This window comes from Alosa sapidissima, chromosome 7 (genome assembly GCF_018492685.1).
Source record: "Alosa sapidissima isolate fAloSap1 chromosome 7, fAloSap1.pri, whole genome shotgun sequence".
In the NCBI taxonomy this organism is placed as follows: Eukaryota; Metazoa; Chordata; class Actinopteri; order Clupeiformes; family Clupeidae; genus Alosa; species Alosa sapidissima.
This window is the reverse complement of record NC_055963.1, coordinates 38,140,572-38,157,544: the sequence shown is the minus strand read 5'-3', so window position 1 is coordinate 38,157,544 and position 16,973 is coordinate 38,140,572. Positions and strand designations below refer to the sequence as shown.

At 42.3% G+C, this 16,973-nt stretch overlaps 1 protein-coding gene across 4 annotated transcripts in view; it reads left to right on the top strand.

The window, feature by feature from the left end:
* znf341 (zinc finger protein 341) overlaps positions 1-16,973 on the top strand; it is a 190,867-nt gene that overhangs the window by 5,630 nt on the left and 168,264 nt on the right. For 2 of the 4 annotated variants that reach the window (XM_042098214.1, XM_042098213.1), the window contains exons 2-3: positions 92-202; positions 284-465. In XM_042098214.1, the coding sequence (XP_041954148.1) occupies positions 92-202; positions 284-465 (293 nt within the window). Of the gene's footprint in view, positions 1-91; positions 203-283; positions 466-2,488; positions 2,637-16,973 lie in introns of those variants that run through there. The other 2 variants (XM_042098216.1, XM_042098215.1) reach the window with 1 other exon arrangement.

Sequence of the window (16,973 nt, the reverse complement as noted above, 5' to 3'; positions counted from 1 at the left end):
TTTAGATGAAGAGACTCACTCTCTCAAAAGATCATTTTGACTTAATTCAACCATTCCCCGTAATTTGTACATGCATTTTTTTGTCATGAAGGAATGGACAACCAAACTGTTTTGGCAGTTCAGTCTTTGTTGGATGGCCAAGGTGGCATTGCAGATCCAAACACCCAAAGTGCACCAAGTACTACCTCCATCCAAACAATGGGTGAGTTTTAAACTTAACTTTTTTGCTTTGCTGTGAATCACTTGATCTAAATAATTTTCAAAGAACCTGTGCTTTTCACAGATGATGATGATGTCTTCCTTTGTGGAAAATGTAAGAAGCAGTTCAACTCTCTACCAACGTTCATGATCCATAAGCGAGAACAGTGCCAATCATCACTGGCCTCTGTATCACTGGCTTCCACCATCTCCTATGCAGCTGTCTCATCTGTCAGCTCTGTCCCACATATTGCAGCCAACAGACAAGTAAGCTCACCAGATGGAGTCCTCACTGGGCAACCTTTGTACAGTCAAAGTTAATTTTTAAAGGGGAAAAACACTGCTGGGCCATTGTATGCTAACTCACCTAGTAGTGTTGCACGGTGTATCAATACTAAAAAGGTATCACGATGCCTTCACGCAAAAAACGATACGATTTCCGAGGTTTTTAGAATCGATACTTTGTTAAAATAATAACGTTCTGTGTCCGTGAACTGCTGATCTCACTGCTCATTGCACGCATCTAGGCAAGTGGGCATGTCAAGCAGGCAGCCCTGAGTGAGTGAGTGCGCAGGCAACGTCAATAGTCTTTCCCGACAGTCTTCGGCCTTGTGGATAAAACAAAAGGTGAAATCTGGAACTATGTCGGATAGCCTACATCGCGAATAGTGAAGGCAAGCCATCAGGTACACAGAGGCCCGTTTGTAAAATATGTTTCAAAGCAGTAGGCTACGCATGGAACTTGGCTAAACACCTCGCAGACATATCCCAAAAATGTTAAAGAGTTCAAAGAACGACAGGTTAACGAATATAGAAAACACGACTCCATGGTTAGTGCCAAGTTCTTCTCTTCTGTTCTGTTCCCTCAGTCTAGCCTAAGTGAAACGAGTATGGTTCTCTGGGATAAAGCGAACCATCCTTCATCAATGAATTTTGACGTGACATAACGAGCTGTAATCATAGGGTGCTAACGTGATGAAAGCGCAATGTTCACGCCAGAATACGCCAGTTATGGACAGAATTACCATAACTTGTAAACAATCTATTTCATGTTCGGTCAGTACTATTGGTAATATTTGTCATGGCATGTAGACTGCAATTTGTTCAATAATTATTGCCCAGATGTAGGATAGGCTACCCGAAATGCGCTAATTAAAGCCCACAGCATATAATACAAAGCGTGTTGAGTCCTAATAATAATAGCGGCTTATTGTTACGTGAGCAAATCATGTTCTCAAAGAAATAGACGTAATGTAGGAATGCACACATATATATTGCAACAGGTAATGGTGTAGGCCTATCTAACAAAGACCTGAGTGGTTGGAACGTCATACTTGTACACTGGGCGCAAAGAAGACTATCCTCACATTTTTTCCCTAAAGTTGCAACTGTCAAGGAAATCAGGAAGGCCTAGGGTAGACTATACTGTACATCAGATAGCCTAAAGATTAGCCCCCTCTGCATAGCATTCAGTGATTTGCATACAGTAATTTCAACACTGACCTTGATCTAGCCTAGTTTGGCTATTTAAAGCTACTTTAAACTTTACTTTAAACACAACACAATGTAAATGAACTATAACAAACAATAAAGGACTTAGTCATACAAAGTAGGCCTACTATTTTACTGACTATAAAAAATAATAATTATGTAGGAAGTTTAGAAGTTTAGAACCCAGAATTGACCTGCACACTACAAAAGTGCACTGAATTCAACACAAATGACTCAATACACTTGGAGGAGGTATGAGTCCTTTCTTTTCCAGATATCTTAGGATTTCGCCGTAGTATCGTTTCAGTATCGAGCATCGTGATATTTATGGCAGGTATCGTATCGAAGTCATAATTTTGGTATCGTGACAACACTATCACCTAGATTCAGATTCAGATTCATACTTTATTGTCCTCAGGGGGAAATTTGTTGTCAAAGTCTGTACATACATTTAACAAATAACAAGAAGACAAATTTACCCATTGCATAAACAAAAAACCTCCACCAAACAGACAGACATTGCTACCTCCTTGCCAGATTATTGAGAGCTGTGATGTCTGATGGGATAAAACTTTTACTAAAGCATGTTTTCTTTTGGGTTATTTGCCTGTATCTGATACCAGAGGGGAGGAGTGTGAAGCATTGGTATATGGGGTGAAAGGGATCATGTACTAATGGTCTGTGTTTTGCGAGTGATGGCAGTGTCAACAAGGGCTGGTAGATTGGGAGTGGGGAGGCTAATTATTTTTGAGCATGTGACAGTGATTTTCATGAGCTTGTTTCTATCGTTACTGGGCAGCATGGTGAAGTGGCAGAGGGCGCAGCACATGATACTACGATACAGAAGGAGCAGAAGGCCGGGTTGAACAGAGAGTGACCTGAGTATGCGGATGACATACAGTCTCTGTTGACAGCGTGTGTGGATGTCTGTGGTGTGTTGGTTGAAGGTGAGCTTGTTGCCAATAGTGATGGCAAGGTATTGAAAGCTATCCACTATCTCTACTGGTTGGTTGTTAAAGGCACACTTTACCGATTAGCATTAAGCTTTGTATCAGTAGAAACCCGATAGTATTTTCAAATGGCCACGTTTCCCTCCCTCATGTCCTCCTGAGACGAGAGATATCTGTATTTTTTTGTCTGGAAAAAATCCTTCGATGGCGCAAAAATCGTCACCTTGCATCATTGGAGGACTTTTTGGCCAGAGGCTGGAGACTACATCGCTAGATCCGCATGGTTTCAACCCGCCCATAAGAGGTGGGCTTTCTTTTACTGTCTATGGCAGTGTTTCTCAAACTTTTTCAGAAGAAGGAACACTTACAGTAACTAACCAATAAAAAAGAAACGCACGGACCACCTAGCTAAAACAAAAAAGATTAGACCTACTTCAACAGTATATTAGCCTACACAATAGGCCTTCTCACTGAACCGCCTTGCTTATTGTCTTTGCACTTTGCTTATTGTGTCAGAGGATTCATATGATTTAAACTGGCATATCTTACATAGACAGTGTTGCAGAACTGTTTGGATTTACATACAAGTTGGTTCAATATTGCAAACAACTCATCTATATTATATTTTACCACGTGACCACACTCACAGAATTTAGTAATAGTGTCCGTCATCTTTCTTTTAAGCTAAGCTAACAGGCTAGGCTCTTGCTCTGTAGAGAAAGCTGATAAGTAATGACGATGGCGGATGGTAATTTTAAAACTGATATGGCAAAAGGGGATTTTGAAGATCTGGTGAAGACCTGTAAGAGGTGCAATACAGCAAGGAACAGTTGAGGATGATTGAGGAGCAGGAGGCCTGCAGCAAGACCTGCCGTTAGTTAGTAGGAAGAGCCCAGGCCGGCTCAAGCTGGGGTGGACTGGTGGTGATGTCAATTCTCTTGCAAAATCGGTTGAGGAAACAGCAGTAGGCTATGTAAAGCACCATAGCTTTGCGCCACACATGAACCTGGATACGGTACAGTCCAGAAGGTTCCTGAACGTGAAAGACTGGGGAAAGGCAATTGTCTTGTTTTGCCTGCCTGTGTTCGGAATATCAGCCGATTCAGGGTTCCCGACGGACGGTAGCTGTACGGTAATGTTACTGCGGCTATCAATAAACTGTTCATGCTCAGGATAAGCTATAATAAGTTTGCCATGGTTCATATATTTCTTTTTAATTAAAAATTCAAATTCATGTTGGATGTGGTTTATTTTCTTATCCTTTCTTATCCCTGTTTCTCCATTAGAGTAGCCTACTAGAGAAATAGTGAATCTAATTGGGAAAAAAGGTTGATGATAATGTTTAATTCCTCGCTCATGGTCTGGATGAATGAAACAGGCAAAGGTGACAAAATACAGTGGGGGCTACTTCGAATTGAATGGTTTCACGCGTGATTCTCACGGGACCTCACGCTTGAATCACGCGTCATTTATTTATATTTCCCCAGTGAAGCTGCAATGACCCAAACAACCATCAGGTGGCACGTGTGAGCAGGGTTAGGAACGTCAGTTTATAAAGCCTACGCTGCTCCAAACGACAGTCTCACGATACAACTTTAACTTGTTATTGTTTATGAAGGTGTCTTTGTTATTTTATGAAGACTCATCTGGTTGATTTGCTTTCATTAATGGTTTAGCTCATGAGGCCACGAGGCCAATGGCCATCCCACTTTTCGGGAAAAAAAAAAATAAATAAAATGTCTCCTTTTCCATCTGTTGAATATAGGCCTACTTTGCGCTCTCACATATGAGCTAAAGAAGATGCTTGGGCAGGGTGCAAAGCTAGGCCTAATAGCCTAGGTGTTATTTGATCAGAAAATACTCTAGTTCGGCCACATAGGCTACTATCAGAAACTGGGAAACTTTCCGAATCCGAAAGGATCTGTGGGCGAACAGGCATGGCATGCATTTTTAAAAAAAATAGGCTATAGAGCTGTCAAACATAAGCTATAGGGCTGTCAAAATTGCTCAAAAATGACGTTCGTATATTCCCTCTAAAAACAATATCAAAGTCAAAGTCTGCTTTATTGTCAATTTCTTCACATGTCAAGACATACAAAGACATCGAAATTACGTTTCTCACCATCCCACGGTGGAGACAAGACATAATTTTACCAATTAAGTCCACAGACAAGCATAACATTCAAGTAAACAATAAAAAGTAAATAAGAAGGCACATACAATGAATAAATAAGAGCAGCAAAATTGGGTTGAAATTGTGCATAGACAGTCAATATAGTAGTGCAAAGTCAGGCCAATATAGTAGTGCAAGTAAGCAAGTGGCATAGTGGTGCAAGTTATGTAAGAGCAGCTGAAGTGTGTTGTGTTTTCAGGACAACAGGACAACAACAACAAGTTGCAAAGTGTGCAAGTGTACAAGTGGAGTAGTGCAAGTGGAGTAGTGCAAGGCAGCCATTGTGGGTCCAAAGTCCAGGATGTTATGTAGCTGAGGGTGGAGGGGGGAGAGAGTTCAGCATCCTAACAGCCAGTGGGGTGTACTACGAATCTCTATTAGTGGGTTAGCGAGGTATGTTGCGCTCAAAGCCAGGCTATGCTGTGACACGAAAGTGGATCTGTTTTAGTGTCGCTATATCACCATGGTATCTTATGCGGTCAACCAAACCTGGTCAGGAGGAGGTTATGTGATAAGTTATAGCTGAAATCGTGTAATCTACTGCACACTGACCAATCAATTGTCTTAAAAACTAAGTTATCTGACGTGTAGGATTCTGTCATATATCTTACAGGTGGAGCTCCGCCTCTACTAACATTTTGGATCTCAAATGCGCTTTAATAGTGCTGTGCGTGCAAATATCCCACTATGGACGTGCATACCATACAACAACTGATGACAATTGATTTATTTGATGTTATAGGTTAGACACAAAAAATGACCGCAGTGTAGATTAAGTTATCGCTCATGAATGCGGTAATTGTAATTGTTGTTGTAAAAAGTAATTGTTTTTAAATAGAGGCAGTCTTGTGCGTCTCCACGTTACACGATTGGCCAAAGTCATCCCAACACTGAGAACGCGCTCAGATCTGAGCTGAAAGCCTAGTTTGACAAATATATCACATAACTGCAATCGTAGTATCACTTAACGTAGACCCCTGAGTCAAGGCTTTGTCAAGCCTCGATATGTCTACATAGCCTAGATATGTCTAATGTGCTTCGTAGTATACCCCACTGGTGTATGAAGCTGTTGGTGAGTCTGGTGGTGCGGGAGCGCAGGCTTCTGTACCTCTTCCCAGAGGGCAGTAGATCAAACAAATTGTGAGCGGGGTGACTTGCATCACTCACAATTGTGGTCGCCTTGCGGGTGAGGTGGGAGGTGTAAATGTCCTTCAGGGAGGGGAGTGAAGCACCAATAATCCTTCCAGCTGTGTTCACTATGCGCTGCAGGGCTTTCATGTTGTATTCAGTGCAGCTTCCGCCCCACACAGCGATACAGCTGGAGAGGATGCTCTCAATAGTGCCTCGGTAGAATGTGGTCATGATGGCTGGTGGAGCACTTGCTCCTTTCTTGCAGCTTTCTTCACCAGTGATGCAGTGTTGGTGGTCCAGGAGAGGTCTTCACTGATGTGCACCCCCAGGAATTTGGTGCTGCTCACTCTCTCCACCACAGCACCGTCGATGGTCAGTGGCAGGTGTTGGGTGTGACCTCTCCGGAAGTCAACAACAATCTCCTTGGTCTTGCTGACGTTTAGCAGGAGGTTGTTGTCCCTGCACCACGTGGTCAGAAGGTCGACCTCCAACCTGTATTGAGTCTCGTCGCCCTTGGTGATGACCCAAAGTTGTGTCATCAGCAAATTTCATTATGTGATTGTTGCTGTAGGTTGCAGTGCAGTCATGCGTCAGCAGGGTGAAGAGCAGCGGACTGAGCACGCAGCCTTGGGGGGCCCCCGTGCTCAGTGTGATGCTGCTTCAGATATTGTTGCCAACACGTGCTACTTGAGGCCTCTGACAGAGGAAGTCCAGTAGCCAGTTGCAGAGGTAGGTACTGAGTCCCAGTTTGTCAAGTTTGCAGATTAGTTGTTGTGGTATTATGGTGTTGAATGCAGAACTGAAGTCTATGAACAGCAATCTCACATATGAGTCTCTTTTTTCCAAGTGGGTCAGGGCTGGCTGGCATTACGTTAATAACAGAACAAACTAATACAACAAGACATAACTACTTCTATAAGTAGTTTAAGTTTAAACATATTTGACAACATATTACCTACACACAAATAAGTAAATAAACTCGCTGGCTCATTTGCTCTCTTTTTTGCTCTCTCTCTCTCTCGCTCCCTCTCACTCTATCTGCTAGGCCCTACTGGTTTAAATAAACAACAACAATAAACAAATGCTGAGTACTGATCAAGAGTTTTGTGCAAGCCATTTTAAGGTCCTGATTGTTGTCCCAAATACGCAAACTGGAGAGAGGAATGTTGCCGTGGTGAACTTGATACACTTCAACGGAGGTATGCTTGAAGATACCACTTTTTTGATGGATTTTTCGTTAATGAACTGTGATCTTTAATTTTTTGAAGTTAATGCCGACCTGGCCAAACCATTAAAATGATCTGTTTTGAACTTTTTGGAAACTTTTGAATTAACTGAAAGAAAAAAAAATATTAATCGTTATTTTTGGAAGTTTATTTTCCACAATGGAGTGAGCAGGCCGCGCGTTTGGGTTTTTGGCAAGTTTTTCATTGTTGAATAAGGGTACGTTTAGACTAGGCATCTTTTTCTCAGCTGCCGGCATCCGTTTTACATTATAACCCTATGGAGTAGACCGTGTTTTCAAAAAAGCCGTCGGCTTCTTTTAAAACGTGACTGCAACCGCCTTTTTCTGCAGCTCAGAAAATTAGAAATGTTCAACTTCTAGCGGAAAAACGCCATACGTCATGCTGTCTTTTTTACGGATGACCAATCACAAGCAGATTACCGAGACCTGTGGTTTCCCATGACAACCAAGTAAAAAATTGAGAAGGTGACAGAACACTGGTCGAGAGACTCATTTTAGTGTCTGAGCATAGGGAATTGTTTGACATGACTTCACAACTTTACCATAACATACCAAAAGCAATAGCCAACGTGAGTTTTCTCTTCCGCGACATTTTGTACCCACACGTAACGTTTGTACCCACACGTAACGTTGTCTATCGCAAAAAGACGCTTCCGGCTGCTTTTTGGAACAAGAACGCTGGCAGATTTTTTTTTCAAACTGAAAAAGAGGTCTGCATAACTTCTTTTGTCAGAAAAAGACGCTAAGTCTGAACGTACCCTAAGTGTTGGGAATTTTGCCTCTGTCTATTGGGTGTTAAGGCCAAGCAGGCGCGCCGGCGGCACGGGGTACGTGGGGGATATGTCCCCCGCAGTGCTGAAGAGACGGCCGTCGTCCCCCTCACTTTTGATAAGAAAAAAAGCCTTATAGGTATGCTAAATAAATAATAACCTATAGGTTTACGCTAGCTATGTAAAACTCCCCATCAGCATCACATCACTACACCACAGCCATCTAAGACTGCACAATCTCGTATTCACTCGGTTGGATATCTGAAGCCAGTTTGTCTACCAACCATCATAAAATAATCCAGGCTACTTGCTTAGCGTAAATCCTCAAATTATAGCTGGGTTTTTTTTTTATTTAGTTAGACTGCACATGACCTTTATTTGGGGCAGGCTGGTATTCGATGCAGGCTTTTTTAAATTTATAACCTGTGTTTAGATATGCCTTTTGTTTGGAGTGGCATACCGGTAGGCTATCAAAAACATTTTCGGTTTGGTTTGGGATTTAATGTACTTTTGGACTGTTTGATTATATTGCTAAATGTTGGGACTGATGGGCACTGAAATCTGGGGAGTATTTGATGGCTCACTATTATGTTTTAATGCAGTTGAAACAGTGTCGGGATTTCCACCGCTGTTTATTATGAGACAAGGTAGCCGTTCATTGAACAGGGGCTGTGCTGTAATGGAAACCCTTTTGCCTAGCCAAGTAGGCCTAGCCTACATTGAATTATTGTTTAATTATGCATGATTTACTTTTTATTAAATTCGTAGGCTGGAATGCCTTGAGTCGCACCAACAATTGTGTTTAAATGTAGCCTGCTTCAGCCTAATCTCGAAGGGGGCGGCAAGCGAATGAGCTTGAGAGCGAGTGTTGGAGACCCATGGTCTAGGAAAACGACTTTTCTTTGCCAACAGTATTAATCCAACCAACAATATAATAAAATATTAAGAAGAGGTCTTTTTTCATTGAGTTAAATCGAAACAATGTCTTGCTGGTGGACTGATATCCCTACTGGTTGAACTTGAATTATTACATTACATTACATTACATTACATTTGGCTGACGCTTTTTAACCAAAGCGACTAACAACATGGTAAACAGTACGTTTTAGAACAATTCTCACAATTTTAGGACAGTTTAAAAAAAACATACAGTAAGAATAAGTGCGTCGGTGAGTGCTGTTTTTAACAGTTACTTGTCAGTTTAAAACGGCTGGTGAGTGCTAGGATCAGTAAGACTTGTTGTAAGTGTTGCTATGAGAGTAGATGTTCTCTAAAGAGCTGGGTCTTCAGGAGTTTTTTGAAAGTGGAAAAGGATGTCCCTGCCCTTGTAGGAACTGGCAGTGTGTTCCACCAACGAGGAACAACAGATGAGAAAAGTTTGGATTGGCTTGAGCGTACCGGTGGTAGAGCTAGACGTCGTTCGTCAGAGGAGCGCAGCGGTCTGGAGGTAGTGTAAGTCTGTATGAGGGCATTCAAGTAGGTGGGAGCAGAACCGGAAACTACTTTGTAGGCAAGCGTTAGAGACTTGAATTTGATGCGGGCCGCCATAGGTAGCCAGTGTAGCTGGATGAGCAGCGGGGTAACATGTGCCCTTTTGGGTTGGTTGTAGACCAGGCGCGCCGCCGCGTTCTGGATCATCTGAAGTGGTTTCACTGCGCAGGCTGGGAGACCTGTCAGGAGGGCATTGCAGTAGTCGAGTCGTGAGATGACTATTGCCTGAACCAGAAGTTGGGTAGCATCTTGAGTCAAGTAAGTCCTGATTTTCCGTATGTTGTAGAGTGCGAAACGGCATGACCGGGCGACTGAGGCAACATGATCTGAGAAGTTTAGTTGGTTGTCAAGAACAACTCCTAGATTTCTTGCAGTCCTGGTCGGTGAAACAGACAGGGAGTCAAATTTGATGTTGATGTCGTGGTGTATGGTAGGTTTAGCTGGGATGACCAGCAGTTCAGTCTTTGAGAGGTTCAGCTGGAGGTGGTGTGCCTTCATCCATGTAGCTATGTCTGAAAGGCAATCCGAGATCCGTGCTGAAACCAGGGGGTCGTCAGGTGGAAAGGACAGATAGAGCTGTGTGTCGTCTGCATAGCAGTGGTATGAGAAGCCGTGCGAACGGATAATCTGTCCCAAGGAGGTGGTGTAGATAGCAAAGAGGAGGGGGCCCCTGTGGTGAGATGGTGAGGTGCGGATAGCTGACCAAGCCATGATACGTTAAACGAGCGTCCTGTGAGGTAGGATTCAAACCAGGAGAGAGCAGAACCGGAGATTCCCATGTCAGCGAGTATAGAGAGAAGGATACGGTGATTAACCGTGTCAAAGGCAGCCGATAAGTCAAGCAGAATGAGTACTGATGACCGAGCGGTCGCCCTGGCTTCTTTTAAGGCTTCTGTTACAGACAGCAGAGCCGTTTCGGTAGAGTGGCCGCTTTTGAACCCAGACTGATTTGGATCCAGAAGGTTGTTCTGTGAAAGGAAGTCAGAGACCTGTTTGGAGACTGCTCGTTCAATGCCTTATTACCCCGTCTTGTATTGGGGGACCGGTGTTACATGGCAACTGGCTCCCATGTTAACTGGCTGCGTTGATGACGTTTCACGATTGATGACGAGTCTTTGACAGATGTGGCTGCTTGCAGATTTGTCACTTTCTGATAGGCCTATAAACTAGAGAAGAACACAAATATGCATGACATGTTTAAATGTCAAAATTGTCTATAGGCCTAGGACATGCGCTGAACCATGAATATGCCACCCAAAAAACAAACACCTAAATAGCATAAATTAACTCCACATGGGTATCGAACCACTAATAATTTGAACTGCTAGCTTGATAATCAAATGTCTACTGCCTACACATTGCTGTTTCACACAAGTAAGCAAGCTGATCTGATTTGTTGGCCTTTCTCTGCTAGCTATTGTGATGTAAATAAGATGTCTATTCAGTGGATTAAGGGGAGGGGGCGGGTGGTGTAGGCCTATTAGCACCTGAAGCACAAAAGTCAGATGAGGGGGGGATGGTATGGTATCTTGACCGCTGTCAATGGCAACAGATTTCGTGCTTGAGATTCACATCTGGAAACAGTTGTTCAGATGCATTCTAAAGAATGTTGTATTCAAGTTCAGTGTGTTTGGCGAAGTTTGTTCCTCGGCATAAGCCAATGAAAACGGTAACAAATAGCCTACATTTAAAAAGACATTACGCAAAGTGTGGGGGTCTCTCTCTCTCTCTCTCTCTCTCTCTCAAAAAAAGAAAACACACCATATGCCCAACAAGTAGCCTGCGCCCTAATTAAATAGCCGAGTTGAAAAGGTTTCTTATTTAACTTTGAGGGTAATAATGTTGAAAGATATCAGGCCTAGAAAATTGAAAAATTGAAAAATTGACAGTGGCCTGGAAATTAAGTTCGACATCGCAATAAAACTGAATTGAGTCAAGGCGGAATGATTTGATAACGGATTGATAATTTATGAAGAGACACATGGATTATGCTGATATTGTTCATCTTAAATTAAAAAACTGCAGTGTTATTTATTCAATATTATAATCTAGTCTTCCTCTCATCACATTCTTTCTTCTCAGATTCACGCGCTATGCGCAAATACCCGACATCTGAAATGCGACTCGTGCAACATTTGTTTGGCTGTTAAAAATAAATATAAAATAATAAACAGTAACAGAAAATAATCAAATCATCTCAAACTACGTTCAAGTTGCATGTTTAAGAAACCAACTTTTAAAATGTTCCCCGAACCCCTGCTTATGTATGAGGTTTTACTTCTGGGCTAAAGCCATGATTGTTTTTAACTTCTAGCAATGCCTCTGATTATTATTATTATTATTATATATATTATTATAAGGTGCTTAGAGCTGCACAGAGGTTGATCCGCCGAGCTTCAACAAGTGAGGTATGATTAATTAAATGCATTGACAGTTCATTGCTCCTGCCAAATGGAACCACACCAGCGATGCCACAGCCAGCCGTCTATACGGCTCCATATACGGCTCTGGCCGCTGCCACCTAGTGGCGACGGTTGTAATCCATTTCACGCAGCTGCGTGAAAGACGCGGAGCGTGAGTGAAACGACAATTACGAAATAGCACCCACTGTATACAAAGGCTAAAGTTTAAGCTAAACATATGTAGTTTAACCTATGTAAACGTCCTACAACTTCGATATTTTACAACATCCTAAATCAGGGGTGGGTATTCACATATATATATATATATATATATATATATATATATATATATATATATATATATATATATATATATATATATATATATATATATATAGTATAGACCACTTTGCAGGCGCCTGTGCTTATTGCTGAGAAGGTCTCGCATACAGAGGATGAGAAGTGGAATGGGGTGGGGTGGCCGTGGGATCCCTTTCTCCCTGGAGCGGGTACAACTAACACAATTAATAGGCCTAGCACATTAGTTAAATGTCGAATATGTTAACCTATGCTGTCAATTGACGGGGCATCTGACATTGAAATATGTAGCCTAAAATGCGTGATTTTGGTGCAAACAGGCAATAATGATGTGCTGGTAATGTTCGCAAAATAGCTCCATATGAAGAACAGGACCTTCGATATATGGCCACAAGATTGAGTGCAACATAAAACAATGATCATTTTCAATTTAGAATCCTTATTAATGCCAACATGTTACATTAATGAGTCCCTCTGTGTGCTGTGGGCTACTTCCTGGAGGGGTGGCTTGGTAGGGCAGTGAAGGGCAGGGAATTTTGGGAGTTGTTGCTTTTATCCATATGATGAAAAATACATTTTTGGCTTTTTCTTGGTCAAGAAGGCACTGACTTCAATGATTACTCCACATTTCTACAACATAAATGACCCAATTTAAATACTCAATAATCTTCCCAGCGGTGAAATGCTCCTTTGTGAATGTGAATGTGGTCCTTTGGAGCGGTTTTGCGGCGGGGGTTAAATTTGAGTTCTTTTTGTTTTTGTTGCATTTTGAAGGAGGTGGTTGTCTGTACACCACTGTGAGAAATGTGTAACAGTTTGTTGGTAGGCTGTGACGGAGTTCCTGTCTGATAGAAGTGCGAGTATGACAGTGTCATCAGAATATTTGAAATACCTTGTGATGGGAGATGGGCTGAGACCGTCATTGGTGTAGAGTGTGTATATGAATGGACTCAGAACACAGCCTTGCGGGGCTCCAGTGTTTATAGAGATTTAAGGGGATGTGTCGGTCCCTGACCTGACAGCCTGAGGTCTTTTACTGAGGAAGCTGTGTATGAAGTGGATGTGGAGACGTTAAAAGCTGAAATGAAGTCAATGAAGTTCACCCTGGCATAGTGGCCAGGAGTATCCAGGTGTTGGAGGAGAGTGTGGAGGAGTCATGTTCCCCCCCCCCAGCCTTGTATGCAAACGGATATGGGTCCAGATGTGGACTGACAACTGAGAGGATGCAGTGCAACTGGTCTTCAGTTCCGAGGGGCGGGGTTTCTTGGGAATGGGGATAATTACAGATGTTCTCCAGAGATTGGGAATGTCAAACAGGAATGATTCACAGTAGAGGGAGAAAAGGACAGGTTCCAGAGTACAGGTCTTGAGTAGCCTTCCTGTGATCCCATCCGGTCCGAGCGCTTTGCCAGCTTCTGAATTGGTGGTATACATTCCTGTATGATTTCTGATTCTATGAAGGGCATAGGTTATGACTGCTTAGGCGCTGGAAGATCTCTGAGCTGCCTCTCACATTCAAGTTGGTGGTATCAAACCTGGCGAAGAAGTTGTTCAGATCTGTGGTGAACGAAATGGGATCCATGCGTGATGTGCAGGTTTTTGGGATGGAGCCAATGAGTGTTTTCACCTTCTGAAAGGCCTGCTGAGTGTTCAGACTGCTGAAGTCTTGCTCTAATTTGTCCTTATTTGCAAGTTTCTTAATTGAGTCTTTGATTGTGATCCAGTCTTTGCATTGAAAAGCCTGATGCTTTTCTTTGAGCATTAGCTTTATTACTGTCATCCATGGTCTTGAAATGGGGTACATTTTACTGTTATGGCTGGGATGGAATTAGCCATGCAAAACTTGATGTAGTCCAGTCCAAGTCCAAAAACACTCCAGTACACTTCAAGCACACTGAACACTGAAATTCTTAGATGCATCGCGATTCTCTCTAGAACGATTCGATGCTTGATGCAGATAAGTTAATAATCGGAATTTTAACAATTAAATTAATTTGCCTGCTGCAACATTCTGTTCGCCTGCTGCAGAGCGCTACCTTTCTGCCTGCCGGTTCTCTGCTATACACACATGCGCACCAAACACGTGCGAGTACAGCAAGTTGTTTAAGTTTAAGTGGTGACAAAATGGCTGCAATGGCGAGCAATAAATCTAAATGACTGTGGCTGCGCTTAGCGTTAATAATTTTCCCATAACTTCCCTAATCGGCATATCGACATATTGTCGGAAAGATGGAAGGACAGTGTCAAGCCTGCAGTTGTTAAAGTCTCCCGGAATGTCTGGATATTTGTTGAACATGTGATTAGCACTCCGGGCTGCTATCTTGGCTGCAGTTTTAGTGTTTGCGCTTGGATGAATATAAACAGCGAAGACCAAAGTTGGAAATGAAATTAGTTGAAACATGAATTAGTTGTATTTTGACTTTATTAAAATGCACTGTACTACAATCTGTTGAACAGGCAGTGTTCATTAGAGTCGCTTGTGTGATTTTTGGGCTCTTTTTCAGTCATGCTTGATATTTATGTGGTAATCATACTGAAACATGTTATCATGTTATCTGTTATCAGAAAGCAGCTGATGCATCTGGAATTGCCATAGGCCTTAAAGGAGAATTCCAGCCATTTTTCACATCTGGTCTCTTGCTGTAGCCAGGCAGCTCAGGGTTTCCCACAGCAAATGTGTCAAGGTGGTAGGGTGGGAAACAAGAACAGTAAATTAATGTGTGCAATTTTAACAAACTATAGGCTGTTGCCCTGCAGCCTGTTCCGCAAGTCTGTCTTGATATATATAAGTTTAGATTATTTTGTGTAAGATTTACAATTTTGATTAGAATGTTTGGCGAACAATGACAGACAGCGTGATGACATTCAACCAGCAGATGCTGCTGTTTGGACGCATCACACGATTCCGAGGCATATCCTACCCGTAAATCCTCAAATTATAGCCGGGATGATAATTGCCAGTAGCCTATGGCTATCAGTCTACGAGCACTAAAAGACATTGTTTCGATTTAACTCAATAAAATTAAAGAGCTCTTCTTAATATTTTATATTGTTGGTTGGTTTAATACTGTTGCCAATGAAAAGTCATCCTAATGGGTCTCAACACGTCACTCTCAAGCTAGTCGCTTGCCTTCTGAGCTTGCCAGAGGCTAAAGCAGAGGCGGAGTGGCAATCGGGACAATCTGGAGTTTTCCCGGTCGGCCGGCCGAGGAGTATGGGCCGTGAGGCGTACGCGGCCATCGACGTGATAGACGCATTAAGAATTTTCCACGAAAATCTCCGAGATCTACACTTTAGGGAACTTGGAAGTCCAACCAATATTTATACCACTCGCTCACTGTCTATATGTCATTCATGGTTACCCTGCACATTCATCTCTCCCATGCTTATTTTTGTGTAGGCTAGCCTTATTTGTTTAATCTTAATTGATTTTTGTCTTATTCAGGCATTACAGTAGTCTGGCTAACGTCAGACCTCATCTCATTGAGATGGGGTCTGGGAAATAGGCATTCATTTTCTCGTATTTGAAACGTGGTTTACGAATGCCCAGAGCCGTTTATTGGGCGCTACGAATGTGTATCAAATAAGTCTGTACGTAGCTCATATTGGCCTCGGTGTGTCGTCATCGTCTTGCTGCCCTCCCTCCGTTCTGTGATTGGTCCCTGTGACTGAGGCGAAAATTTGCTCCATGGTATCTAGGCTGCCTAGCAGCGTGAATAAAATCGTGCGCGTAAGGCAGCATGGGAAAATCCAGGCTAGCATTACAGAACGTTCATGGTCACAAATAAAAAAAATGACAATTTAATTTGTTTGTTTTGGATTTTAGTGCCCCACTCCACCCCTGGGCTAAAGCCACTACATTTAAACACAATTGTTGTCGTGATGCATTCCAGCCTACGAATTTAATCAGATAAAAAAACTAGGCTAAATCATGCATAATTAAAAAAATAACTCAATTTAGGCTACCGTAGGCCTACTTGGCTATGCAATAAGGTTTCCATTACAGCACAGCGCAGCGCACTTTCAATTAATTAATTAAAGGACTGTCTGTCTCGCAATAAACACAGCGGGTGGAATTCCCGACACTCTTTCAGCCTACATGAAACTTAAAATAGTGAACCATCAAATACCCCCCAGATTTCAGTGCTTATCAGTCCCAACATGTAGCAATATAATCAAACAGTCCAAAAAAGTTGGTGGTATGGCGCTCCAAACGAAACGCATGTCTCACAATAAAACGTAGAAATAAAGACCTGCCTCAATTAAGCCTGCCCCAAATAAAGCTGTGCTTTGTGCAGCCTAAGTAAATAATAGAACCCGGTCATAATTTGAGGAATTTACGGCATTTAAAAACAATTCATGGTACGTTTTTTATTATTATTTTGTATGCGTTCTGGAGACTGTGGTCACGGTTTGAAATGAAAGGGAGAAAACAGTAGGCCTAGAGCAGGGGTCGGCAATTACGTTTGGACCCGGGCCAATTTTTTTTCAAACAATGGCATCGCGGGCCATAGATTTGTAATGGGGGGGGGGGGGGGGGGGGTTATAGGCCTACTATTTAAATTATTAATTATTATATTAAAATAAACATCATCTAACTTTTAAAATGCATTTAATTTAATTCCATTAAAAACGTTTATTTGCTTATGTGCGCTGTTTTTATGCCGCCTGCTGCATCTCCTGTCGTCTCTCATGAAACAGGCGACTTGCCTAGCAACCTGCCGTAACTAATGTATACAAATATTATTCTTTTGGATGACGTGTAAATGATTAGCTGAACATTGCTATATGCTAGTTATCGAT